This window comes from Glycine max, chromosome 6 (genome assembly GCF_000004515.6).
Source record: "Glycine max cultivar Williams 82 chromosome 6, Glycine_max_v4.0, whole genome shotgun sequence".
Taxonomy (NCBI): Eukaryota; Viridiplantae; Streptophyta; class Magnoliopsida; order Fabales; family Fabaceae; genus Glycine; species Glycine max.
Genome location: NC_038242.2, coordinates 21,646,090 through 21,670,661, shown reverse-complemented (window position 1 = coordinate 21,670,661; position 24,572 = coordinate 21,646,090). Strand labels below are relative to the sequence as shown.

General features: G+C 39.9%; 3 protein-coding genes across 3 annotated transcripts; 1 reads left to right on the top strand and 2 right to left on the bottom strand.

Moving 5' to 3' along the window:
• Positions 1 to 859: 859 nt before the first annotated feature.
• On the bottom strand, positions 860 to 4,152 carry LOC100806010 (pentatricopeptide repeat-containing protein At5g55740, chloroplastic). The gene has a single exon (XM_014776630.3). The coding sequence runs from the start codon at positions 3,825 to 3,827 to the stop codon at positions 1,410 to 1,412; it is 2,418 nt and encodes an 805-aa protein (XP_014632116.1). The 5' UTR covers positions 3,828 to 4,152; the 3' UTR covers positions 860 to 1,409.
• A 1,288-nt stretch (positions 4,153 to 5,440) lies between these two features.
• On the bottom strand, positions 5,441 to 9,706 carry LOC102659944 (uncharacterized). Its single transcript, XM_006581998.4, has 2 exons — positions 9,488 to 9,706; positions 5,441 to 9,237 (listed from the first exon to the last, which is right to left on the bottom strand). Exon 2 carries the CDS (start codon positions 9,225 to 9,227, stop codon positions 6,243 to 6,245), a length of 2,985 nt encoding a protein of 994 aa, XP_006582061.1. The 5' UTR covers positions 9,228 to 9,237; positions 9,488 to 9,706; the 3' UTR covers positions 5,441 to 6,242.
• A 9,584-nt stretch (positions 9,707 to 19,290) lies between these two features.
• On the top strand, positions 19,291 to 19,902 carry LOC102669177 (uncharacterized protein Mb2253c-like). Its single transcript, XM_006582523.1, has one exon. It carries the CDS (start codon positions 19,291 to 19,293, stop codon positions 19,900 to 19,902), a length of 612 nt encoding a protein of 203 aa, XP_006582586.1.
• Positions 19,903 to 24,572: the final 4,670 nt, after the last annotated feature.

Sequence of the window (24,572 nt, the reverse complement as noted above, 5' to 3'; positions counted from 1 at the left end):
ATAAACAGAGCACAATGCTTCTAAGGTAGGATTTTCATTCTGAACTTTCTAGCATACACACAATGACTCGTTTTTGGTAAAAAATACAATGTTACAAGCAAAAAGGTATGGGCAACATCGACTAAACATAACCACTCTCCCAAAACATGGATTGCAAGTGATTTACATCTCAGAAATTATTAAAACAACATATCTAACATATTTTACATAAAAAATATCAAGAAAAATCTCAATTCAAACAAATATGAATTAAATAATTTGGATATTCTCCAAGAGAACTTGCTCTTTCAATACCTGGTTGCACGTCTAAACAAAAGAGGAGCGTCCTGTGATAATAACCTGAATAAAGTTAATTGTTGCCACAAAATAATGTACCCTTTCTAAATATTGTGAATCATCAATTTGCTAGATGACAACAACGGAAGTCAACTTAAATCTGGGTTTCACATCACAAGATTACATTAAGATGAGCCCATCCAGCCTCTTACGATGCCGTGGTGGATATGCTGTATTCCGTGCATTATGACTCACATGAAACAAGATTGTTTTTAGTAGTGCAAAACTGCAAATTCCTTTACACATAAGAAAACTAAAAAAAAAATACAATTTTGGTGATTCGGAATGGAAAATGCATAAAACAAAAAAAACTTTTTCTATTAGGTGGATTTGCCTACATGAATCATGTAGTTTTTCTCAGTTTCCCTTCGCCCCAAGCACTATCTTCCATATAATTTTCTCTCCTTATTGAGACTTTTGCATATCTTCTGTACAGATGCTCAAACAACTAAAGGAAAGTTTCTATCATCTTTTCTACAATAGCTGTTACCCCAATTTGCTATCTAATGACTTCATTCCTAAATATATCAAACCAGGTACATCCACTCATTTAATGAAACAATCTCATCTTTGTCACATTGAATTTATTCGTCTGTTGGCCTTTTACCACCTGGCATTTAGTTTAATACAACATCAGAATATCGGGTATCTTATAACTGCACCTGAAAGTAATCCTCCATTTCATTCATCCTGCTTGAGTCTGAAACATCTCCCTCTAAAAATCCTGGCATGTTGATACCTTCTCATATTTGCAATAATTTTGTTAGAAATACAACATAGAGATGATCAGTGAAAGTGATGTTAGTATTTTTTTCCACTAAAAGGTTTTGTTCTTACCAATGTGCTTTGTGTCACTACCAAAAACCAATGCTTTTCAGAATAAATACATGATGTTTATATTGACCCAAAACTGCATCACAGGAAACTGTAGCAAGCTATGCTTGAGATAATTTTAGATGGAGGCTTCCCGGAACCGAAATAGATCCATGCCTAAACTGAAAGGGGTGTCGAGTCAAAACCACATCATGAGTGAGGATGTTGGCTTAGTATTTTATATAAGGGGAATATTTTGCTTAATGCATTTCAAATCCCAACAAATCCAATGTCACATAAATCTCCTCCGTCTTGGGGTGTGATCTATCGCTAGCAATAAATACATGAAGTTCTTGTCCAACTTCAATCCAGCTACACCCAGGAATCTTTCTTAGACCCTTTTCTTTCATTAAACCCCTTAAATTAGACACTTTATCCCATTTTCCTACAGCTGCATATACATTCGAAAGAGCCACATAATTCCCTGAATTATCTGGGTCTAATTTCAACAACCATTTTGCTATATAATCTGCAAGTTCAATATCATTATTTTGTCCACAAGCCGTAAGCAGAGATCCTAATATATGTGCATCTGGATGGCTTGGCATCGTCAAAATTGTCCTAAGAGCTTCATCCAACTGGCCATCGTTGGCAAGAAGTTTGACCAAACAACCATAATGTTCCTCACTCGGTTTCATTTGGAGTTCAGAGACCATATATTTGAAAACCTTTATGCCTTCCTTCATCAATCCCCCATGGCTGCATGCTGACAACACACTAGTAAGGGTTATGTGATCAGGCACTATTCCTTCTTTCTCCATTTGTTTAAAAAGCACAAGGGCTTCTCGAGCTTGACCATGTGATGCATATGCAGATATCATTGCATTATACACATACAACTCCTTTGTTGAACACATTTTGAAAACACACTTTGCACCATCCAAACTTCCACATTTAGCATACATATCCATTATAGAAGTTATGATATGAATAGATTGAGACAGATCACGCCTCATAACATACCCATGAATCGCCCTTCCATGCTTCAACAATGCCATACTTGTGCAACCCGAGAGAGCAGAAGTTATGCTCATGCTATTAGGTCTGATTCCCACATCCTGCATTTCCCTGAAAACCATCATAGCACCAGAACCAAAACCATTCTGAACCAAACCAGACATCATCGTCGTCCATGTGATCAAATTAGGCATCACACCAGAGGAGCACATTTCTGCAAACATGTTTCTAGCCTCAGCAACCTGACCATTTTTAAAGAAACCAAAAATCAGAGAATTCCACGAAACTACATTCGGAGGCACACTCTCCAGCTGCATCTGAAAGAACAACTTCAAGGCCTCGCCACTCAGACCTTGCTCAGCACAAGCAGCCAACATCGTATTCCACAACACAATATCCTTCTTTCTCACACAGCTGAAAACTCTTCTCGCACAATCCATCCTCCCACACTTCGCGTACATATCAATGATCCCACTCGAAACAACCACATCGCCCTCAAAATCATTCTTAACGCAATACGCGTGCGCTTTCATACCCAATACTAAATCCCTTGTATCAGCAGCAACAGCCAACAAAGCAGACAACGTCACACAGTCAAACCTCAAACCCTCTTCTCTCATCACACAACACATCTCGAGCGCCTTCTCAACCATCCCAAACTGTGCATACCCTGCCACAACCAAGTTCCACGTCACCACATCCTTGACTGCCATGTTTCGAAAAACCACCTCAGCCTCCTCAATCAGCCCAACCTTAAAGTAGAAGTTCATAATCGAGCTCCCCAAAACATTATCCAACTCCAACCCTCCCACAACAGCAAGTCCATGCCCTTGTCTTCCTTCTCCAACTGCCTCCGAATTCGCGCACGCCGTGAAAAACCCCGACAAGGCAACTAAAGTCACCTCCACTCCCTGCAGCCTCATCTCCCGAAACACCCGAATTGCCTCCTGGTTCATCCCGTTCTGGGCGTAGGTCACAACCATGGAGTTCCACGTGACGTCGTTTCTCTCAGACATTTCATCAAACACCTTCCCCGCATCCTCCACGGCCCCACATTTCCCATACATATCAACCAGACTAGTAGCTACATAAACACATTCCTTCAATCCAATCGTCTTCACAACAAACGCGTGAACCCCTTTCCCAAACCTAACCCACTTAAGAACCCCGCACGCCTTCAGAACATTGGGGAGAACAAAATTGTCTGGTGGCAACCCGTCTTGCTGCATTTTGATGTAACCGAAAAGGGCTTCTTCGCAGAAGCCCGTTCGGGTGTGGAGGCCGATAATGGCTGCCCAGGAGAACACGTTCGGGCTCGGCGAGTCGCGGAAGAGGCGCGTGGCGGGTTCGGAGGCGCCGCATTTGGCGTAGAGGATGACGAGCTTGGAAATGACGAAGTCGTTTAAGGCAAATGTGGGGCCCCTTTTGATGACATCAGCGTGGAGCTGAAGAGCGAGAGGGAGGGCTCGCTCGTAGACGCAGCCCTGGAGGAGGGTGCCATAGATGGCGGGGCCCACATGGAGGTTGAGGGAGTGCATTTGGGTGAGGGAGTTCACGGCTTCGCGGATTCGGCCGTGTTTGCAGAGGGAGGAGAAGTGGGTGAGTGAGAATTGGTTTGGTGTGAGGGTTTGGGGTGGGTGTGAGGGGGCAAGACAAGCCATGCATGAGCGAAAAGGAAGGGTGGTGTGGTGAACTGAGAATTCGAATGGCTGTGGTTGGCTCTGAAGGGATAATTCAGCAAAAGCTCATGAATCAAGATTACTCGTTGACGTTCAGTCCTTGAAGGCTTGAACTGATGCAGTTAAGTGAAGTGAAGCCACGCAGTGAAATTCCAAAACTTTTCTTTGGACAGATGCAGTGAAGTTACACCAACACTTTTCTTTTACTATTTTTTGGTATTTGTTTTTTAAAATCTTAAATATGACCTCTACTAGCCAACAACAGCCTGGCCAAGGTTCCTATCCGAGGTCGCCTAAAACCGCCTTTGTCCAGGTTAGCCGAAAACTGTTTTGGTTGAGGTTGAGCAAAATTAATTCTAGTAAGATTGACCAAAATTAACTATAGTCCAGGTTGATCAAAATTAATCTTAAACGAGGTCAATCACAGTCAACTGAAAACAGCCTTGACCTAAGTCGATCAAAAATATGAGACTTATAAAAACATTTTAGAAATAGATAGGAAGTTCTGACCCATTGTTTGGAAGCATGGCTGAAAACATGAAAGTTAAATATGATAAGTATTGCAGAAATTTTCAAAATATAAATATTTTGATATTTGTTGTTGTGGTATTTGATCCTCAAACTATGTTTCAGTTTGTTTGTTTAGTGGGGCTTAAACAAAATTTATGAGAAGGAAGATTATGAAATTTATGGGCAGCAAGCTGAATATTCTACAAAACTCTTTTTTGATATGGAAATTGATGAATTTAATACACTTGAAATTTCTTTTGCTATGGAATTTGAGAAAGACATGAATCTTAATAGCAACAATCATAAAAATGAAGTAGATTTATTTCTCATGAAGAGTTTGGAGAAGAAAAGTAATGCTTTTGACATCTTGATGTGGTGAAAAGTTAATTGTAGCAAATATCCTATTCTTAGTCAAATTGCTAGAGATTTGTTGGTCATGCCTGTATATACTGTTGCTTTAGAGTCTGCTTTTTAGCACAAGAAGTAGAGTTCTTAATTGTTATAGGAGCTCTCTCTCCCAAAGACAATTGAAGCATTGATTTGTTCACAAAATTAGTGTTGTTCCTCTTTATGGTTAACTGATATTGAAGAGTTTGTGGATGACATTGAAAGAATTGAAACATGTATTTTTTTGTTATATTATAAACTTTTATTGTTGTTTATTTGTTTTTGTTTATTTTTTTATTCATATTGACTATTATATTTTATATATTTTTAGAACTTGGCCCAGTTTCACCAGTTGATGAAGAGAACTCTGATATTGAGTTTGATTAGATGTTGCACTTGGAGTTGGAGTATGGTATGATTCATCACTTAATTATTTGAATTATTAATTGTTGTTTAAATTTTTTACCGGATGTAGCTATTTAGTTATGCTGCTTTGCTTTATTGATGTGTGTATGGTGACTTGTGTGGCCATATGTTATGTTCACTTTATTGTTAGTTCTATATAATATTTAGACTTTCCAAAATCTTTTATAATGACATCAATGATAATTTTTATTATGAGATTATGTCATTTATTTATAAATATGACAACAACTTGAAAATATGAATATGCTAGTAAGTATGAAGACTTTATTTGGTAAATTTAAATTATAAAATGATCAACAATTTTATATCAAAAATCATAAAAATCAAATCAAATCGCAAAAGATTGGTTTAGTTCGCATTTCATTTTAAATAAAAACCAAATCAAACCGAATTGCATGTGTTTTTAATAATAATAGAAAAAAAAAGAATCAAACGAAGCCATGAACATCCCTACTTATAATAGAACCCTCATTATGTGGGCTAAGGCTCCCTAAGGCCATTATGAAGGACCAAGTGGTTTGGCCCTAGGGCCTAGGACCAATGTGACAGCTCTATTCTAGTTTCTACTTATTCTACTCCTTCACAGTGCACCCCAAAAACTGAGGTTCACGTGTAACCCAAAAGTATAAAAGGTTTATACCATAGCATAGCTCCAAATTCAAAGTCCAAAGAATGGAGCTCTGATACAATGTTGAAAAACTGAGACAAGACAATGGATGGAATTCTCATCGAACATTCATTCAGATTCAGTGCGATAATACAAGCTGAATCTGGTATTTTATATACCATACCAGTATATAATGAGTTCCACTAGCAGTAAACAAACTAACTGCTAAAGTGACTGACATTAGAAATTAAAACTATTAATTGCAACAGTAATGTAAAATTAATTTTCCAAATTCATATCTAATTCTCACTGATTCAGATGGTCAATGCCATTTTTACACAGGGAAAAACATCAAGATAGGGGGTTTCCTTCATGGCTGCAGGAGGGGGGGGGGGGGGGGGGGGGGGGGGAATTATAACATTATAGAAATAGTTTACAAGTCACAATTGAAATGCTGGAGTTTAGCGTCAGAATGATTTCTGAATGTTGCTTCTTTGTTGAATGTGGACAACAGTTGCAACTAAAACCATAATGATGGGAACTGCTGCACCAGTGATACCATAAATTGGATAGAAAATTGACCTCATTCTGTTGAACTCACCATTATCAGAGTATGGATCTAGAATAGGGTCTCTGATGTAGTCATAGGAAAAGAGAATTAGCCTTAGCAATGTGAGTCCAACATAGTACATTTTCCTCAGAGGTTTAACTTTTCTTTGCCACACAGACTTCTCAAGAGCTTGAGGAACCAGAAAAAGGTCTTGAGCACAAAGGATATGCGCTTGTCGAATCAAGATGCCAGACAGAAGAAGAAAATCTATCAAGCTTAGAGACCTTAAATTGTTTCTGAGAGAAGGCTCAATTGCAAGTAGACCTGTTAGCACAAGACACACAACAATGTGAACCTTGAAGTTCCATAAAACAACATTCTTATGTTGGGGTAGGCGCTTTTCCTTAGCAGATCCATAAGCGTTTTGTCTTTTCTTAGCTTGTGACACCTTCTTGTACAGCCTTATAGTGAGAAGCAAGGCAATCAGCACAAGAAGCCTTGTCATGATTTCTATGGGATTCAACATGTGTTTATTATCATGAAGATCATGAGATGATTCAACAAGTATCTCAGTATCCCCAAACAACTCAGCACCATAACCAAGAATTTGTTCAGCAACCATGACAAGAGATATGTGAGGAATGGAAGCCACGTTTCTGTTCATGTAACTGAGTTGGCTTAAGATGATTCCTACAAGAGCACATGAAGTCAGCATCCTAAGAACTCCATCACAGAGTTTTCTGAAGGCCACATCATCGTGATGCTTTAAGTATGGAATAATGTCTGTCTGAAGAGTCACAGCATTAAAATGAAGAGGGTCATTTTCATGCCTTTGGCTAGTAATAGTCATTTCAACAGAAGGATTTTTCAGCCATCTTCCAGTTAAAGGAGGGTACTGAACCTTAACATCCACGAGACAATCTAGGCCATGTCCAACATTGGTGCTGACATTTGAAACCATTCTGCAACCAATTAGAGACATTTGACCAGCTAGTTGATCATATACACCTTCCAAGAATAAAGGTGACAAATGTCTATATTGCTTGATTGTAAACACTGAAGATCCTTCATTGAATATAAGATGCAATGAGATATTGAGAATTTGGATACTAGTGAGTTTTTCAGTTTCTACTTGTTTCTTTGATCCATCATCTTTACGCAGCCAGGGTACATATGGACCTAAAGAAAACACATCCATATGGATGAAGACCCTTGAGTTATGTTTGTCTGAGCAATGCTTGCAAATTGCAAATGCATCAAAAATGAGATTCGCGGAAAGAAAACGAAGCTGAGAAGCAAGTACATCTTGTTCATCATCCAAAGCTGGATACTTCAAGAATGATGATTGCTTGAGAAGTCTGAATTTTGATGACTGGTCTCTCCTTCTAATTGAAGTTGCTAGCTGGATCATTGAGTAATTATATGATAAGTGAGAACCGCACGGACCATGACTCAAATGAAGAAACACCGGACGCGGTGCATAATTAATCAGCAGAGGGAAGAACATGTTTGTTTCATTTGCAATGTTGGATATACTCCCCAGCATGAGACTTCTCTGCTTGATGGAGTACACTCGTGGAAAGTACAAGAATATCTGATAGTTACAATCTTCCAAAATAGGATCAACTTCACCAGCGCACCCAATCATGCATAGTTTCCCACTTGAGGAATCCCATGTCCCCTCAGCTAACAAAGTAAGGTTGGAGAGGCCTGTTCTATCTCTTGCAGTGTCTTCTGGAATGGACGTAGGAAACAGTCTCAGTGTTGCTGAAATTCTTGCATTTTTTATATTATGATTTCTAGGTTCCTCCTCACATATTACATGCTGCAAGATAAGCCTGAAATTTTCATGGTTCAATCTCCAGTTACCAAAGCCAAATTCCTTTCCTGGTTGGTGAGGTCTTACTTTGCTTTGGTAAGCATACCTATCAGTGAACTTATTATGCGGGACAACATTGAAAGGTTCTGATATACTTTGGAGAGTTCTGCAAAACTCATAGCCACTGAATGTGAGCGCATCATATTGTGCCAAATCCTCTTGACAAAGGTGTTTATCTTCACAAGATCTTGGCATCAATTCAGGACTAAACTGATATTCGGAATACCGACTCAGCTGAGAAGAAATATGAACATCATCAAAGTACTTCAAGCTTCCATGTTTGCTTATGCTTCTAATTTCACCCTTTATAGCCCTGCTAGTCAAATTGAATGTCTGAGGGTACCTAAGAAGAAGCAAAATCTGATCATCTTGCAAAAGATGTGGCAGGTGGCTATAACCAGGCCAATGGCTATTGGCTATGTCCCAATTTTCAACATGGGGTTCTGATATGGGTAAAGCTGTGTTCCCCAAAAGACACAATAAACGATCTTGCCCACTTTCAAAATAGACCCCTTCAAAGACAACAGTGAGGATGGAGAAACCAGGAATCATGGTAAAAGACGGCGACCGAAGAGAAGGGTAAAATGTAGTATTTCTAGATATGGCTAAGGACAATATCCCTCCAACATTAACTGAAGCGTTTTCAAATTGATGAGCTACATTGGTATCCTGCACTTGGAATGAAACAAGTTGTAATGGATCTGTTCCATGATGGATCCTATGCCCTTGCAAGTCACTTTCATCGAACGGCATCAAAGGGAAACCGCCATTCTCCTGATTCCAATCTCCATTAGTGAAAGAGAGTTCTGTTTGAAGTGTGTAGCCTCTATTTTCATCAGGAATTGACTTGGATGATGAAGTAAGATATGGATTACAGTGTTTCTCAATTTCAGCAACACGATCGTATGTATAAACTATTGAAGACTCCTCTATGAAATTCTTGTAAGCAGCGGACAAACAGAGGACCATAAGCAGTTGTAGCAAAGTAATAAAAATGCTTAGAATTGAAGATTTGGCCATCATACTTGAAAACCTAGTTAGCACAGAACTAGAACATTGGAAACATAGTAGAAGTGTAGAAACTTATGACATATACATAGAAGACAAGCTAATGCAAAATAGGTGACAAAAAACCAAAAGAAAAGAAGAGAAATGATAATGAACTTGCCATCATCCCTGGTTGGTTATATGAATAAAACGGGTGCTTGTAAATTGTAATGATAGATTGGGTAGATGGTTAAAGGAAAGAAAGATCTATAAATCACGGAGACAGGAATTCTGACCTGAAAGATGTTGCAGTTTCTCTTTTTTAACTTCATCAAAGATGGGAGTGGTGGAATTTGGAAGACAAAGCTCACAATCAAAGGTTGACCAAAATAATCTGCTATTACAGGCTGGTAGCATGTGTACGAAACATTGGGGAAAAATCATGCACAGATGTGTATTAAATTGGTTGCATTAGATGAGTATATAGTAGTATATTAAAGATAAAAAATTTAGATGCAGATAAACGTACCATATTTTACAACGTAGAGGCTTCCTTAAATTATACTATAATAGAAAACTCTTAATCTAAAGTCAAAGCAATAATGGTTTCATTGGGTTATGCAATGTGCGTTAATTATAGATGGGTGGATACAGCCGCCCTTGATGCGGGCACCCCAATTTCAAAGCTTACCACAAACAGATGAAGAAGTGAACTGTCACTTTGGTCTCTGAAGGTGTAATCTCCTACTACCTATCAAAATGTTTTTTATTTAAAAATACATTGTCTGTCATTTTTATCATGTTATTAATGTTTTTTCGTTTTAGTTTTCGTGCTTATGCGATAGTTGACCGTGCACACGCGACAATCTAGTGCATACGTGATAGTTAATAATGCACACATGGATCACAACTGATGATCTAATTATTGTCATTTTGGTCATTAATTAGGCTACCATGTGTATACTGCCATTATGCATCGATTTTTCATGTGTTATTCCGTGTGTACCATCAATTATTAGTAGGCTGAATCATTAACTTTAACAAAAGTTTTTTAACAATAAAGTTAAAGTGACAAATAAATTACACTTTTAGAGACGTGAATGTTATTTTGATACTTTTAGGACCTAAGTGACCGTGAATTACACTTTTAAGGACTAAAGTGTTTTACCAAAAAATTAATGGTCCGTTTAAATGCATTTTCATTCTCTATAATTTTCAATCTCCGATTTTTGTCCTTTTTTTTTTAATTTTACAAATTTAGTCTTATAAATTTTTAAGTTGGCTTAATTATGTTGTTAGTTCTTCAAATTAGGGGCGTGCTATTTTAGTTTTCAAATAAAAAATTATATTTCCAATTCCTCATATTCAAAAAATGTTTTTTCTCAACATATTTATCATGACTACAAAACCCACTTAATCATTTAACTTATTTGGTCTAGGTTTATCAATGCAAAAAAAATATTTAATTTTAAATCTTTGTTATTTTATTTTATAAATTAAGAAATAACATAAACATTATATTATTAAAATAAATACTAAAATATGTTTTAGGTCCCCATAAATTAGTGAATTTTGTTAAGTCTCAAATAATTATATTTTCCTTAAATCTCTAATAATTTTTTTTTATTTTTGATCCTTGATATTTAGTTTTAGTATATGGTAAATTAGTAAATTTTATTTTTGATCCCTAATAATTTATTTTTGTGTTAGTCCCTTTGAAAGATACTTAATAGGAACTATGTTTGACAACTAATCAAGTACTAAGATTATGTTTGGTAAGATTTTTGATGAGTTTACAAGACTTTGACTACTTTGACCAATGTAAGTTTTTTTGATACACAAACTTATTTATTGAATTAACTAATTGAAAATAAGTTAGCTTATAACTATTAGTTTTTTTCTTCTTCTCAATTTTATACCTATTATTTATTTAAAATCATTTTATCATTTAATTCAATTTTCTTACAAGACCCTTTTATTCAATTTAAAAACTCTCTTATCTTTTTTAATTTTTTTATTTTGTATCTAATCTTACATTCTTACATGCACATGACACACGGACAGTCAATTCATAAATTGTTATCATTGTGTTGTTGCTTAAGGTTAGAAGTTCTTTGAATCATATCAATTTTACAAATATTTAATAAATTATTTTTTGTTTTTTTTAAATTATATATCATAATTCAATTCCTCGCGTGATTTTTATTTTATCAACTCAATTTGTAAAAGCAAAAATATGTCCTACTTTTTAAGATGATAAGTTATTAGAAATAAAATTTAAATTTTAGGAATATTAAATGTTATTTTACATTATTTAACATATATCAGCCCCTTATGAGTTGGTCTTACTAAACACTTTCAATTATATCAGCCCCTTATTATTTAACATATAGCTTATAAGCTTTCAACTAGTTTTTATCAAACATAGCTTAAATCATAGAAATTTACAATTAATTGCTACCCACATAATTTCATAAAAAAACTCTAACATTCTCCCATTTGGACAAAATTAATTATGTATCTTTAAATTTTAAAAACATTTTTAAAAATGACTCTCTGGCTAATAACATATTGTGGCCACAAAACATATGATCCCAAGATAGAACATCTAATTAAGAATTCATCCAACAAAAGTCATATATGTAACACCGAATCATGGGAGTAATTGCATCTATAATTGGTGCAACGCCATTCATGGTTACAAATATTCCATCGACTAGTCATCAATGTGGAGTGTAGCAAGAAAATGATGTGTGATGTGTGGTATTTATACCATGTTTTTGCATATTAATTCATTAGGTTTGCATTCATTTTGTGTCATTTAGGACTAATTGCATGACTATTTCCTTTACTTTTTATTACCTAGAACTTTTTGAGGTTTGTTTTGTGTTTTTGGTTTTAGAAAGGTAGATTTTTTAGAAAATTGACATGGATGCTTGAAGTTCTATGCTTGAAGCTAGAGAAGAGCACTTGGGAACTTTGTTGAAGCTTTTGGATCAAGCAAAGAAGGGGCCACACATAACTACATTGCAAGAAAAATGACAAATTTTACCATCAGAATGCACCATGGGCTGCTTGTGGTAGCTACCACAAGCATGGCAGATATTAGAGACCAATTTTTAAAATCAGAATTTACCATGGCCAGACCATGGTAGACACTATAGTCATGTCGTGTGTGCACTAGTAAATAGAAGTGAAATTTTTGTTGTTTATTTTGAATGGGTGTTCACCCTAATTGTACTAAAACTTTAAATAAACATTCAAGGGTATAATATGGGGGTTTCAAATAATTGAGTTTAAAGAGGAAAAGAGGTCAAAGAAATTGTGTGACAACTTCCATACTTAGGGATTCATCTTTCATTGTCTCTCCGTTAGTTGCTTCTTCCCCCATGGTTATTAGTAAAATTCATTTCTTGTTGGGGATTAATGGGAATTGAATCTTCTTTCATGTAATTAGTACGTTCTTCTAGTTAATTAAGTATCATTATTATTTCTCTTCCATACTTATTGCTTGCTCTTAGCTTGATAACCTGACTGCATGATTCTTTTTATTTGATTGTAATTGGGAAATTCAATTGAATTGCAAACTGAAGAGAATAACCAATGAACTTTATGCCTAACCAATGAACTTTATGCCTAGGGATATGGTAAAGGTTACTATTATTCATTAAATCCTTGTTCTTAAGGAAAGTCAATTAATTATACTAGTCAAGGGATTGATATTGTGGTTAAAGGACATAGGTTCTCTCGATGAAGGGATTAAGGTTAGAATAAATTGTGGGTTGTTGGTAACACAAGCTTGATTGAATAAGAATGACTAGTTATGCATGTTAGGTTGATCTAATGAAGTCAAACCCTGACAATTTTCACCATTGATACACACCTTGTTTTCTACGCATACAAAGTGTTTGAGAAAATTCTTAAAACAAATTTCTTCCTTTAAATTAAACTCTATACTTTTATTCAATTGTCTTTTAACTTTGGTTACTAAATTTCTTAATGCTCTTAGTCTATTTAATTTACTATAATTGTGGAGACGATAACTTATCATTTTGTTACTTGAGCGATTTGGTACTCTTGCCAAAATCCAAATCATAGTATTGATGAGGTTGATCAATTATACATCTTCCTTGGGGGTCTGAAGGAGAAAACAAAGGGTGATGCTTGATGTTGCAGCTGGTGGGGGACTAATAAAATATAAGGCATTGGAAGAGGCAATGAAGTTGATTGAGAACATGGCATCTAGTGACTCTGGGGCTCAACATGATAGACCGCCATCCACTCATAGAGGATTAATGGAATTGAGTTCACAGGATGCTATTCTGGCTCAAGTGAAGGCACTTAAGGTGCTGATGGCTAATCTTCCTTAACAATTGATCAAAGCTTCCTCTCAATTACACCATGTGTTGAATTTTTATTTATGGGCGATAGTGATAATTGTTATACATGAGTAAATTTTGTAATTAAATCACATAGAAATTATCTGATTTTTCCCTCTTTTATTGCTTCTTTTTTGTGTTAAACATTAGGATTTTGGTGTCTTTTGAGTTTTTATCTAGTTGGTGCTCAAATTGATAAATTTATAATGTTTTGGTGGTATATATATATATTTTGTAGAAACACAGAAGAAGGCATGGAAGAGAGTTGAAAATTCGAAGAGTCTCACTCAATGTGCCATACTCAAATAATCATATAGCAAAGGCATACATGACATTTAGGTTATATGCATGGCAGTGTTTAAAAGGCACGCATAATTGAGGCAGATCCTACCCATCCGTCTGCCACAAATCTAGCAAATCAACCCGTCTTGTTGGGCATGGTGGGACAAGGAGGAGAGGTGTTGGGTAGCACCGATGGTCACGCCTATGGCTTTCCCCCAATTATATGCCACCCACTGTGCATAAGAACATTGATTATCCTGTTCCTATTACCTTTGAGGGTCAGCAACCCCAACCTATAGGAGGCGCCCGTGAAGAACCTCGGGAGCGTGCTCAAGGTGACTTCGACCCATATCCCCCATTCACTGTCGAGGGGCCGGCGTTCAATGCTATGCCTCAACCCAATGCCGCGAGAGTGTCTCAACCCCGCCCTTTGCAACCGCTGCATTTCTCCATAGGGGGCCACCTCCGGCAGTGGAAGGGAGAGAGAAACTTGATCTCATCGAAGAGAGATTAAGAGCTGTCGAAGGGTTTGGTGATTACCCCTTCGCCGACATGGCAGAGTTATGTTTGGTACCTGATGTTGTCATCCCGCCAAAGTTCAAGGTACCAGATTTTGATAAATACAAGGGGACCACTTGTCCCAAAAATCACCTGAAGATGTATTATTGGAAAATGGGGGCGTACTTGAGGGACGAGAAACTACTAATGCATTTCTTCCAAGAAAGCTTGGCTGGAGCAGCAACCATCTGGTACACTAACTTGGAGGCCTCTCGTATCCACTCGTGGAAAGATTTGATTACTGCTTTCATTAGGCAATACCAATATAATACTGACATGGCTCTTGACAAAACCCAGCTACAGTATATGAGCAAGCGGGAGCATGAGTCATTTAAGGAGTACGCTCAACAGTGGAGGGACTTGGCAGCGCAAGTGGCACCTCCCATGGTAGAACGAGAGATGATCACAATGATAATAGACGCGCTACCGATGTTTTACTATGAAAAGTTGGTGGGCTACATGCCCTTGAGCTTCGCAGATTTAGTATTTGCGGGTGAGATGATTGAAGTAGGCCTGAAAAGAGGAAAGTTTGATTATGTCGCTCCGGCCGGTACTAGTAATAGAAGATTCAGAGCAACTGGGGCAAAGAAGAAGGAAGGGGATGCCCACGCTGTGACTGCAGCTCCTGCTTGGCCGAAGCCCCAACAAACCCCTCACGACACTTACTAGTATTCCCAAAATCAACCGAGTTTTTCGGCTCGCGTTGGGAACACCTCCAGTCTAGTGCCCATCCAGCAAAAGGCACTCGCTTAATCGCAAAGGACCCCCATTCAAAACTCGGCCCTTACACAACCTCGCCCTGTTGACGACTCTAGTCCAAGCACAAGTGCCAATCTGGGAAGGAATTTTCCAGTAAAGAAACCTGTGGAATTTGCTCCTATCCCAATGCCATACGCGGACTTGCTACCATCATTGATTGCCAACCAAATGGTGGTGGTGACCCCCGGGAGGATTTTCCAGTTTCCGTTTCCTCGATGGTACAACCCCAACGCAACCTGTGCTTACCATGGCAGTGTCCCAGGGCACTCGATTGAACAATGTATGGCCTTTAAACATAAGGTCCAAGGTTTAATTGACGCAGGTTGGCTAACATTCCAAAAGGATGGCCCGAACATAAAGACAAACCCTCTTGTCAGGGGGCCAACGGTTAATGCAGTGGCGGATTGCAGACCGCAGAGGCTGAAGCAAATGAAGGATGTAGTAACCTCTAGGAGGTTTATTCTGAAGGCGTGGCGAGAGGAAGACATCATCTGTTTTGATGGAAGTGAGGAGGATACCTGCTTCGTACACCCAGGGGCAGCGCACGATGAAGAGGCATGCCCTATGGCTGAGGATTTATTGCAAAGAATAATGGACCAAGGCTGCTTTGAAGTTTGTTGCGCAAACAAGGGAGAGCAACATGTGTGCATGCAGTTGGCTGACAAAAGCCCAAGCAAGCCAAAACCTTTGGTTATCCATTTCACCAAAGATTCCGTCGCGCAAAAGCACCGTGGCTTCCGACCTATCCCGGTTAAAAAGCCTGTCCCTTTCCCTTACTAATCGGACAAGGCAGTCCCATGGAGATACGCCCCTCAAAAGTCTGAGGGAAACAAGGAGGAATCTGTCGGAGATGGCCTATCCTCTACCAAGGTTACTAACATCTCGGGCGTGAGCGGCGTGATTTGCAGCGGGTAAATCTTGGCAGCACTAGACCCGTTGATATGGTCCAAGGACACGAAAGGGAAGGCGAAGGTGGGCATGAAAGAGAATGACAAGGCAAGCCCGATTCCATAGGAGGACGTCCCGGCTGAAAGATTTGCTAAGGGAGTGGAGAACGTAGGTGGAAAAAGAGTATCCATTGAGGAAGCAAGTGAGTTCCTACGGATCATCCAACAAAGTTAGTTCAAAGTGATCGAGCAGCTCAATAAAACCCTAGCTAGGGTCTCCTTGTTAGAGCTACTCATGAACACAGAGCCTCATCGGGCGCTCCTAGTCAAGATCTTGAATGAGGCCCATGTCGCTCAAGACATATCCGTGGAAAGCTTTGGGGGCATCGTCAACAATATAACCGCCAACAATTACCTCACCTTCACCGATGAGGAGATCCCCGTTGAGGGTCGGGGACATAATAGAGCTTTGCATATGTCCGTCAAGTGCTTGGACCACGTCGTGGCCAAGGTTCTTATTGGCAATGGCTCATTGCTGAATGTCATGCCTAAAAGCACATTGGACAAGCTGCCTTTCAACGTGTCGCACCTGAGGCCGAGTTCCATGGTGGTGTGGGCTTTTGATGGAAGCCGCCGAGACGTAAGGGGGGAGATCGCTCTCCCAATTCAGATTGGACCTCACACCTGTCAGATCACTTTTTAAGTGATGGATATCAATCTGGCCTATAGCTGCCTCTTAGGCCGACCCTGGATTCACTCGGTTGGGGTGGTTCCTTCCATGCTCAACTAAAAGTTGAAGTTCATGGTGGGGGGACATTTAATTATAGTCTCCGGGGAGGAAGATGTTCTTGTAAGTTGTCCTTCCTCTACACCACATGTGGAAGCCGCAGAAGAATCCTTAGAGACTTCTTTCCAAGCCTTGGAAGTGGTAAGAAGTGCTTATGTCAAGTCTCCCCCTGTGCAACCATGCCTGTCCAGTGCCGCTTTGATGGTAGCTCGTGTGATGCTAGGGCATAGGTATGAGCTCGGAAGGGGTTTGGGTCAGAACGGTGACAATGTGACAAGCTTGGTGGAATTCAAGGAGAACCATGGAAGGTTCGGGCTAGGATAGAAGCCTACCCACGCTGATGTGAGGAGGAGTGCCCTAGAAAGAAAGGGTAGGAGCATGGGCCAGCGGCAAGGATCGTAAGTAAAAAGAACTCCCGTATGTGACCTCAACGAGAGTTTTGTAAGTGCGGGCTGGATGTGTGAAGGGAGGATCACCATGATCCGCGATGAAGTTCCCCAAGAGAAATCAAACTGGTTGTGGTCCTGCCCTCTTGAGTTCAAGTTGGGAAATTAGCAAATTATCGAACAACTCGGAGTTTTCGTGGCAAACATAATGTAATTTGTTAGTCTTAACCCTATAGCTAGGCCTAGGATTTAAGTTTTTTTCTTCCTGTATAGGCTGGTCTTTTGCTATCATATATTTAAAAATGATCTTTCTTAATTTGTTCTTGCACTTCCATCGATTCTCATTCATCTTCATGTTTACTTTTGTTGCGATTAAACAATACAGATTCAACAACGATTCCTGTGAAGGTACTAATATTGAGGACCTTGACATCGATTTTGAGTGAATAGCAAACCAAGCTAAGGATGAAGAAGATGAAGATTCAGGGTTTCCCCGGAGCTAGAAAGGATGGTCTCACAAGAAGACCAAGAAATGAAGCCACACTAAGAAGAGACGAAAATCATGAACTTGGGTGTTGGTGAGGAAAAGAAGGAGGTAAAGGTTGGCACTGGCATGACCACACTTATCCGAGATGAATTGGTGGCTCTATTACGAGACTACCAAGACATTTTCGCTTTGTCATACCAAGATATGCCTAGCTTAAACCCCAACATTGTGCAGCATAAGTTGCCTCTGAATCCAGTTGCTCCCCGGTGAAACAAAAATTAAGAAGAATGAAGTCGGAGATGTCTTTAAAGATAAAGGAGGAGGTCAAAAAGCAACTTGACGTCGGCTTCTTGGCAACCACTTGATATCCAGAATGGGTTGCCAACATTGTCCCAGTTCCCAAGAAGGATGGGAAAGTACGAATATGCATGGACTATTAGGATCTAAACCGAGCCAGTCCAAAGGATAACTTTCCTCTACCGCACATCGATGTCCTTGTAGACAACACTGCCAACTTCACTTTGTTTTCTTTCATGGATGGCTTCTCGGGTTACAACTAGATAAAGATGGCACCGAAGGACATGGAAAAAATGACGTTCGTTATCCTTTGGGGAACATTCTGCTACAAGATGATGTCCTTTGGGCTCAAGAATGCTGGAGCCACCTACCAACGGGCTATGGTAGCGTTATTCCACAATATGATGCACAAGGATATTGAAGTCTATGTGGATGATATGATCGCCAAGTCTAGAACCGAGGAAGAACACCTCGTCAACTTGCAGAAGTTGTTTGAGAGACTACGTAAGTACTGACTAAGGTTGAATCCCGCCAAGTGTACTTTTGGGGTCAAGTCGGGAAAATTGCTCGGCTTTATTATAAGCCAGAAAGGGATAGAGGTGGACCCCAACAAGGTGAAAGTCATCCTTGAGATGCCTGAGCCACACACTGAAAAACAAGTCCAAGATTTCTTGGGATGCCTGAATTATACAGCAAGGTTCATATCGCAGCTAACCGCTACCTGTGAACCTCTCTTCAAGCTTTTGCGCAAGAATTAGTCTGTCCAGTGGAACGACGACTGCCAAGTGGCATTCGGAAAGATCAAGCGATGCCTTATGAATCCTTCGAGGCTTGTGCCACCCATGCCCGGAAGATCCCTCATTCTATACATGACTGTGTTGGATGAGTCGATGGGATATATGCTGGGGCAGTATGATGAGTCCAAGAAGAAAGAAAGGGTCATCTACTACTTAAGCAAAAAGTTCACGGCCTGTGAGATGAACTACTCTTTGCTTGAAAGGACATGTTGTGCCTTGGTGTGGGCAGCCCATCGTCTAAGGCAGTACATGCTGAGCTACACCACTTGGTTGGTATCCAAGATGGATTTGGTTAAGTACATTTTTGAAAAGCCCGCTCTCATCGGATGGATCGCTCGGTGGCAGGTTCTACTATATGAGTTCGACATTGTTTATGTCACTCAAAAGGCAATAAAGGGAAGCGCATTGGCAGACTATCTAGTTCAACAACCCTTCAATGACTACCGGCCCATGCATCCATAATTCCCAGATGAGGACATCATGGCCTTGTTCGAGGAAGAGGTGGAAGATAAAGATCAGGATAAGTGGATCGTGTGGTTCAATGGCACGTCCAATGCCCTAGGCCATGGAGTTGGGGCAGTTTTGGTCACTCCCGACAATCAATGCATACTCTTCACGACAAGGTTGGGTTTCGATTGTACAAATAACATGGCTGAATACGAGGCATGCGCTCTCAAAATCCAAGTGGCAATTGAATTCAACGTCAAATTGCTCAAAGTATATGGAGACTCAGCCTTGGTGATCCATCAATTGAGAGGAGAATGGGAGACCAGGGATCAAAAATTGATACCCTATCAGGCCTACATCAAGAAACTGATGGAGTTCTTCGATGATATCTCCTTCCACCACATTCCCAGAAAGAAGAATCAAATGGCCGATGCGCTCGTCACTTTAGCATCCATGTTTCAGCTAACCCCGCACGGGGACTTGCCATACATCGAGTTCAAATGTCATGGAAAGCCCACACATTGCTGCTTGATAGAAGAAGAGCAAGATGGCAAATCATGGTACTTCAACATTAAGCGATACATCGAGGATAAGGAGTACCTAGGGAGGCTTCTGACAACGACAAGAGGACTTTGCGAAGATTAGTAGCTGGCTTCTTTTTAAGTGGAGGTATCCTGTACAAGCGAAACCATGATATGGTTTTGCTCTAATGTGTGGATGCCAAAGAGGTCGAGCAGATGCTCGTGGAGGTGCATGAGGGGTCCTTTGGGACGCACGCCAATGGACATGCCATGGCCTGGAAGATTATGAGGGGAGGGTATTACTGGCTCATCATGGAAAACGACTGTTGTATCCATCTGAGAAAATGCCACAAGTGCCAGGCATTCGCGGATAATGTCAATGCCTCACCCATGCCTTTGAACGTATTGGCAGCGCCTTGGCCCTTCTCTATGTGGGGAATAGATGTGATTGGAGCTATTGAGCCTAAGGCAACAAACGGACATCGCTTTCTCTCGGTCGCCATTGACTACTTCACCAAATGGGTTGTGACGGCTTCATACACCAGTGTGGCAAGGAGCATGGTGGTTAGGTTCATAAAAAATGAGATAATTTGCCGGTACAGGTTGCCTAGGAAGATTATCGCTGACAATGCAACCAATCTAAACAACAAAATGATGAAAGAGATGTGTGAGGATTTCAAGATCCAACATCACAATTCCACGCCTTATAGGCCCAAGATGAATGGGGCAGTCGAGGTGGCAAACAAAAACATCAAGAAGATCGTTCAGAAAATGACCGTGTCATACAAGGATTGGCACGAGATGCTCCGTTTCATGCTGCATGGTTATCGGACCTCGATGCGCAAATCAACTGGGGCAACTCCGTTCTCCTTGGTATACAGGATGGATGTCGTGCTACCATTTGAAGTAGAGGTCCCCTCTTTAAGAATTCTAGCCGAGTCAGGGTTGAAGGAGTCAGAATGGGCCCTAGCACGCTTTGATCAGCTAAACCTTATAAAAGGTAAGAGATTGGCCGCCATGAGCCATGGATGGTTGTATCAGAGCCGGGTGAAGAACACTTTTGATAAGAAGGTGCACCCGTGCAAGTTCAACGAAAGGGATCTCATTTTGAAGAAAATAACCCAAGCCCAGAAAAACCATAGGGGAAAATGGGCTCCAAATTACGAAGGGCATTTCATCATGAAGAAAGCATTCTCAGGAGGAGCACTGGTGCTTGCCAACATGGATAATGAAGAGTTATCTTTGCCCGTGAATTCCGATATCGTCAAATGATATTATGCTTAGGACTCAGGGCAACTAGAGGGGTCAATACATGATTATACTCCAAAGACTCTTTGGGATCTCCAAAGTCTTCCAGTCCTTTGTAAACCATGATCACAACGTTAATAAACATTGGATTGATGATTTGCGTTTCAGATTATTGTGTTGTGTCTTTTATGTTCTTTAGGGTACACACTTTTGATATTGGATCCAGAGCCGTTTGGCTCAATCTATGGGGTTCTATAAAGCGTTTAAGTAAAATTGAACATAATAGACACTTGTTTAATTGTTGCACTTAAATTGCCTAATCATAAGCATGCATGCATTTGCATCTTGTCATCCTGTGTGTCAGAAAATAAAGGAAGTTTCACTTTGAGTAGTGATCAATGTCACGCCAAAATCAAGACAAAGGTAAGGGGCAGGTACAAACGGGTGCTAGGTCTAGGATCAATCAACCATCATCTTGCATCCGACTCAAGACATTAAAGAAGCGCTACTAGGAGGTAGCCTAGTACCTTGAAAATTTCTGTTTTTTATTTATTCGTTTATTTCCTTAAGTTATATTTGAATATGGCTAGTTTATTTGCAATCATAGAAATTAATATATATATATATATATATATATATATATATATATATATATATATATATATATATATATATATATATATATATATATATATATATAAAAGCATGACAAGGGGGTAGTAAAAAGAAAGGAGTTAGCTTGCTTGGGCGAGCTGGCCTGGGTGCAGAGATGTTAAAAGGGGGAGGGGTGAAGCTTCTTCACCCCATTTTATTCCCCCCACGTTCTAAAAAATGCCAAGGCTCACGGGGTTCATGGTTTTGCAGCCCTAAGTCACCATTTTTTGCACTTTTGTTTCCATTTTGGCACTATTGCTCACTCCCTACAAGTAAGTACACTGTCCCTTGGTTCGTTGGCTTTCCATTGATGCATTTTAGTGCTGTAAATTGTCTATGTTTGGCCAAATTCGTGAGGCAATTCATGATGAATTCATGCTTTGATTTGTTGGAATGGGGGGTTGTAGTGGATGGTCGTAGGCCTATGGTGTATTATGAAATAATTGGGCATGTCACATTGTCCCTATTCCCCACCTTTTCATGCCTAAACGTGCGCCCACCAAGTGCTTGGTGAAATGCCTCAATGGCATTTGCGCATGATGTTGTGAAATTCTGCTTGTAGAACAAATTTATGCGTGTAGGGCTGCCATTTTTTAGTGTATGGGCAGCTTGTAGGAGCTAGAATAAGTGCTGAAATGTGACTTAGGCCTAGGAACCCAAGTCTTTTGATTTTGAATGCAAGAAGGCATGAAAATGTGAGCATGTTGGTGAGGTTTCCCCTTTAGACCAGCACTTGGTTTAGGCTGCACCATGAGAATTTCTTTGCACTTAGATGGTTTGAAAGTGTTTGCCCCCATGTACATGTATATATAGAATAGGTAGCAAGAGGCAAATACCTTTCAAATAAAGCGTACATATGTTGAATAGGTAGTCAAATGCTTTGCAAAATGCGCATATATGTTGAAAATGGCACGGAAATGCTTCTCAAAATATGACATGAAATTACCGTTCAAAATGGAATAGGTAACATAAATTGTCTTTCAAATGAATATGAGTATGTGTGAATCGATGGCACAAAGTGGCTTCTCAAGTGCATGTAAATACATATGGAAAAAATGTGTCATTCAAAATGGGGTAGATAGGTAGCCAAAATGCCCTGCAAATATGTATATATGTTAGATAGGTAGCAAAGGAATGCCTTGCGAAAGATGTGAATAAGTAGTATAAAAATTGCCTTTCCAATGAATGTATACATGCGTGAATATGTAACATGAAATGGATTTTCAAATGAATGTAAATATGTGTGAATATATAGCATGAAGTTGCCTCTCAAGTGTATGTACATATATGTGAATAAAATATGGACACATGGCAAAAAAAATGTCATTCAAAATGCAGTAGATAGGTAGCAAAAAATGCCTTGCAAAATATATATGTTTGTTGAATAGGTAGCATAGAAAAAAAATGCCTTCCAAACAAAATATGTGTAGGTGTTATATAGGTAGCAAAATGCCTTGCAATATGCATATATGTGGGTGAATCATGAAAATGCCTTGCGAAATGTATATGTATGTGAACCACGAAAATGCCTTGCAAAGGTAGGTGTATGTGGATATGTATCATGAAAATGCCAAAGAATGTCTGTGTATGTATGTGGATTTGTAGCATGAAAATTCTTTTCAAATGTAGGTATGTGTCATAAAATGCCTTTCACCAAGATGTATGTATGTGTGTATATATATGTGTGTGTGTGTGTGTGTGTGTGTGTGTGTGTGTATCATGAAATAACCCATGCATCAAGATGTAAGTTTTTATAATTACATGTTGACGTTTGCGTTCGTTAGGAAAAAGTGTGCACCTTTTTTAGTTTGGTTGGCCTTAATTGTGATAAATTGGTTTTTCTTGTAAAATAACTTTAAAAATGTGGCCTTGCAGGAAATGGCTCCGAGAAAGCTCCCCGCCAAGAGGTCCAGGAAAGACACCACTGGAAAGGGTTCCAGTGCAGCCCCACAGGCAGAGATGGACTTTGATAGACACAGGTTCCGGAGTGCAGAACACCAGCAGCGATTTGAGACCATCAAAGGTTGGGCGTTCCTCAAAGAGAGACAAGTCCAACTGAGGGACGAAGAGTTTGCTGAGTTCCAAGAGGAAATAGCCCGGAGGCATTGGGCTCTGCTCGTATCACCTATGGCTAAGTTCAATCCTGAGATAGTCATGGAGTTTTATGCTAATGCTTGGCCTACAAAAGAGGGAGTCCGAGACATGCGCTCTTGGGCAAGGGGCCAGTGGATTACCTTCGACGGAGATGTTATCAGCCAGTTTTTAGGGCATCCATTGATCTTGGAGGAAGGCCAACAGTGTGAGTATAGCTAGAGGAGGAGTCAGGCCTCAAGCTTCGATGAGGATTCTATTTAGCCAGTTGTTGTGCGTGCTGGGGCAGGACTTTTCCCGGACCACTATGGGGAGACGAGTGTGGATCATGCACACCAGCATGACCACCATCATGAAAATCTAGATGACGTTGCTGCATAGCAACATTCTCCCCAGCGACCATAACTCAAACCTCTCCCTGCCGAAGTGTCAGTTGGATTACACCATCCTGCCTCAAGTGAGTGTCCATGATGCCTAGCTGATCTCTGATGCTATTTACTAGTTTGCAGGGATTATGCCTCCGAGACACCCAGTGGACCCGAAGAAGTTCAACAGGGCCTTGGGGTTTCCTGCTCTGATTGCAGACCTTTGTTAGTTCTATGGATTGCCGATCACCCCCAACAAGCTTATCCGGCCTCCTATTAACAGGGCTTTCATTGAGAAGTACTGCATGCCCAGGCCGGTGTAGGGTCAGGTGCCACAGCAGCCAGAGGAGGACTAGCAGCAGGTAGCTGCAGATGCACCATCGCCACCTCCACGGTGGTCGCCATCTCCAGAGTCTGTCTCTGCTCACCTGTAGAG

Excerpts from the sequence above, each read along its gene's own strand:
- LOC102659944 (XM_006581998.4), bottom strand. The coding sequence starts at position 9,227 with ATGATGGCCAAATCTTCAATTCTAAGCATTTTTATTACTTTGCTACAA.
- LOC100806010 (XM_014776630.3), bottom strand. The coding sequence starts at position 3,827 with ATGGCTTGTCTTGCCCCCTCACACCCACCCCAAACCCTCACACCAAAC.
- LOC102669177 (XM_006582523.1), top strand. The coding sequence starts at position 19,291 with ATGGCCTTGTTCGAGGAAGAGGTGGAAGATAAAGATCAGGATAAGTGG.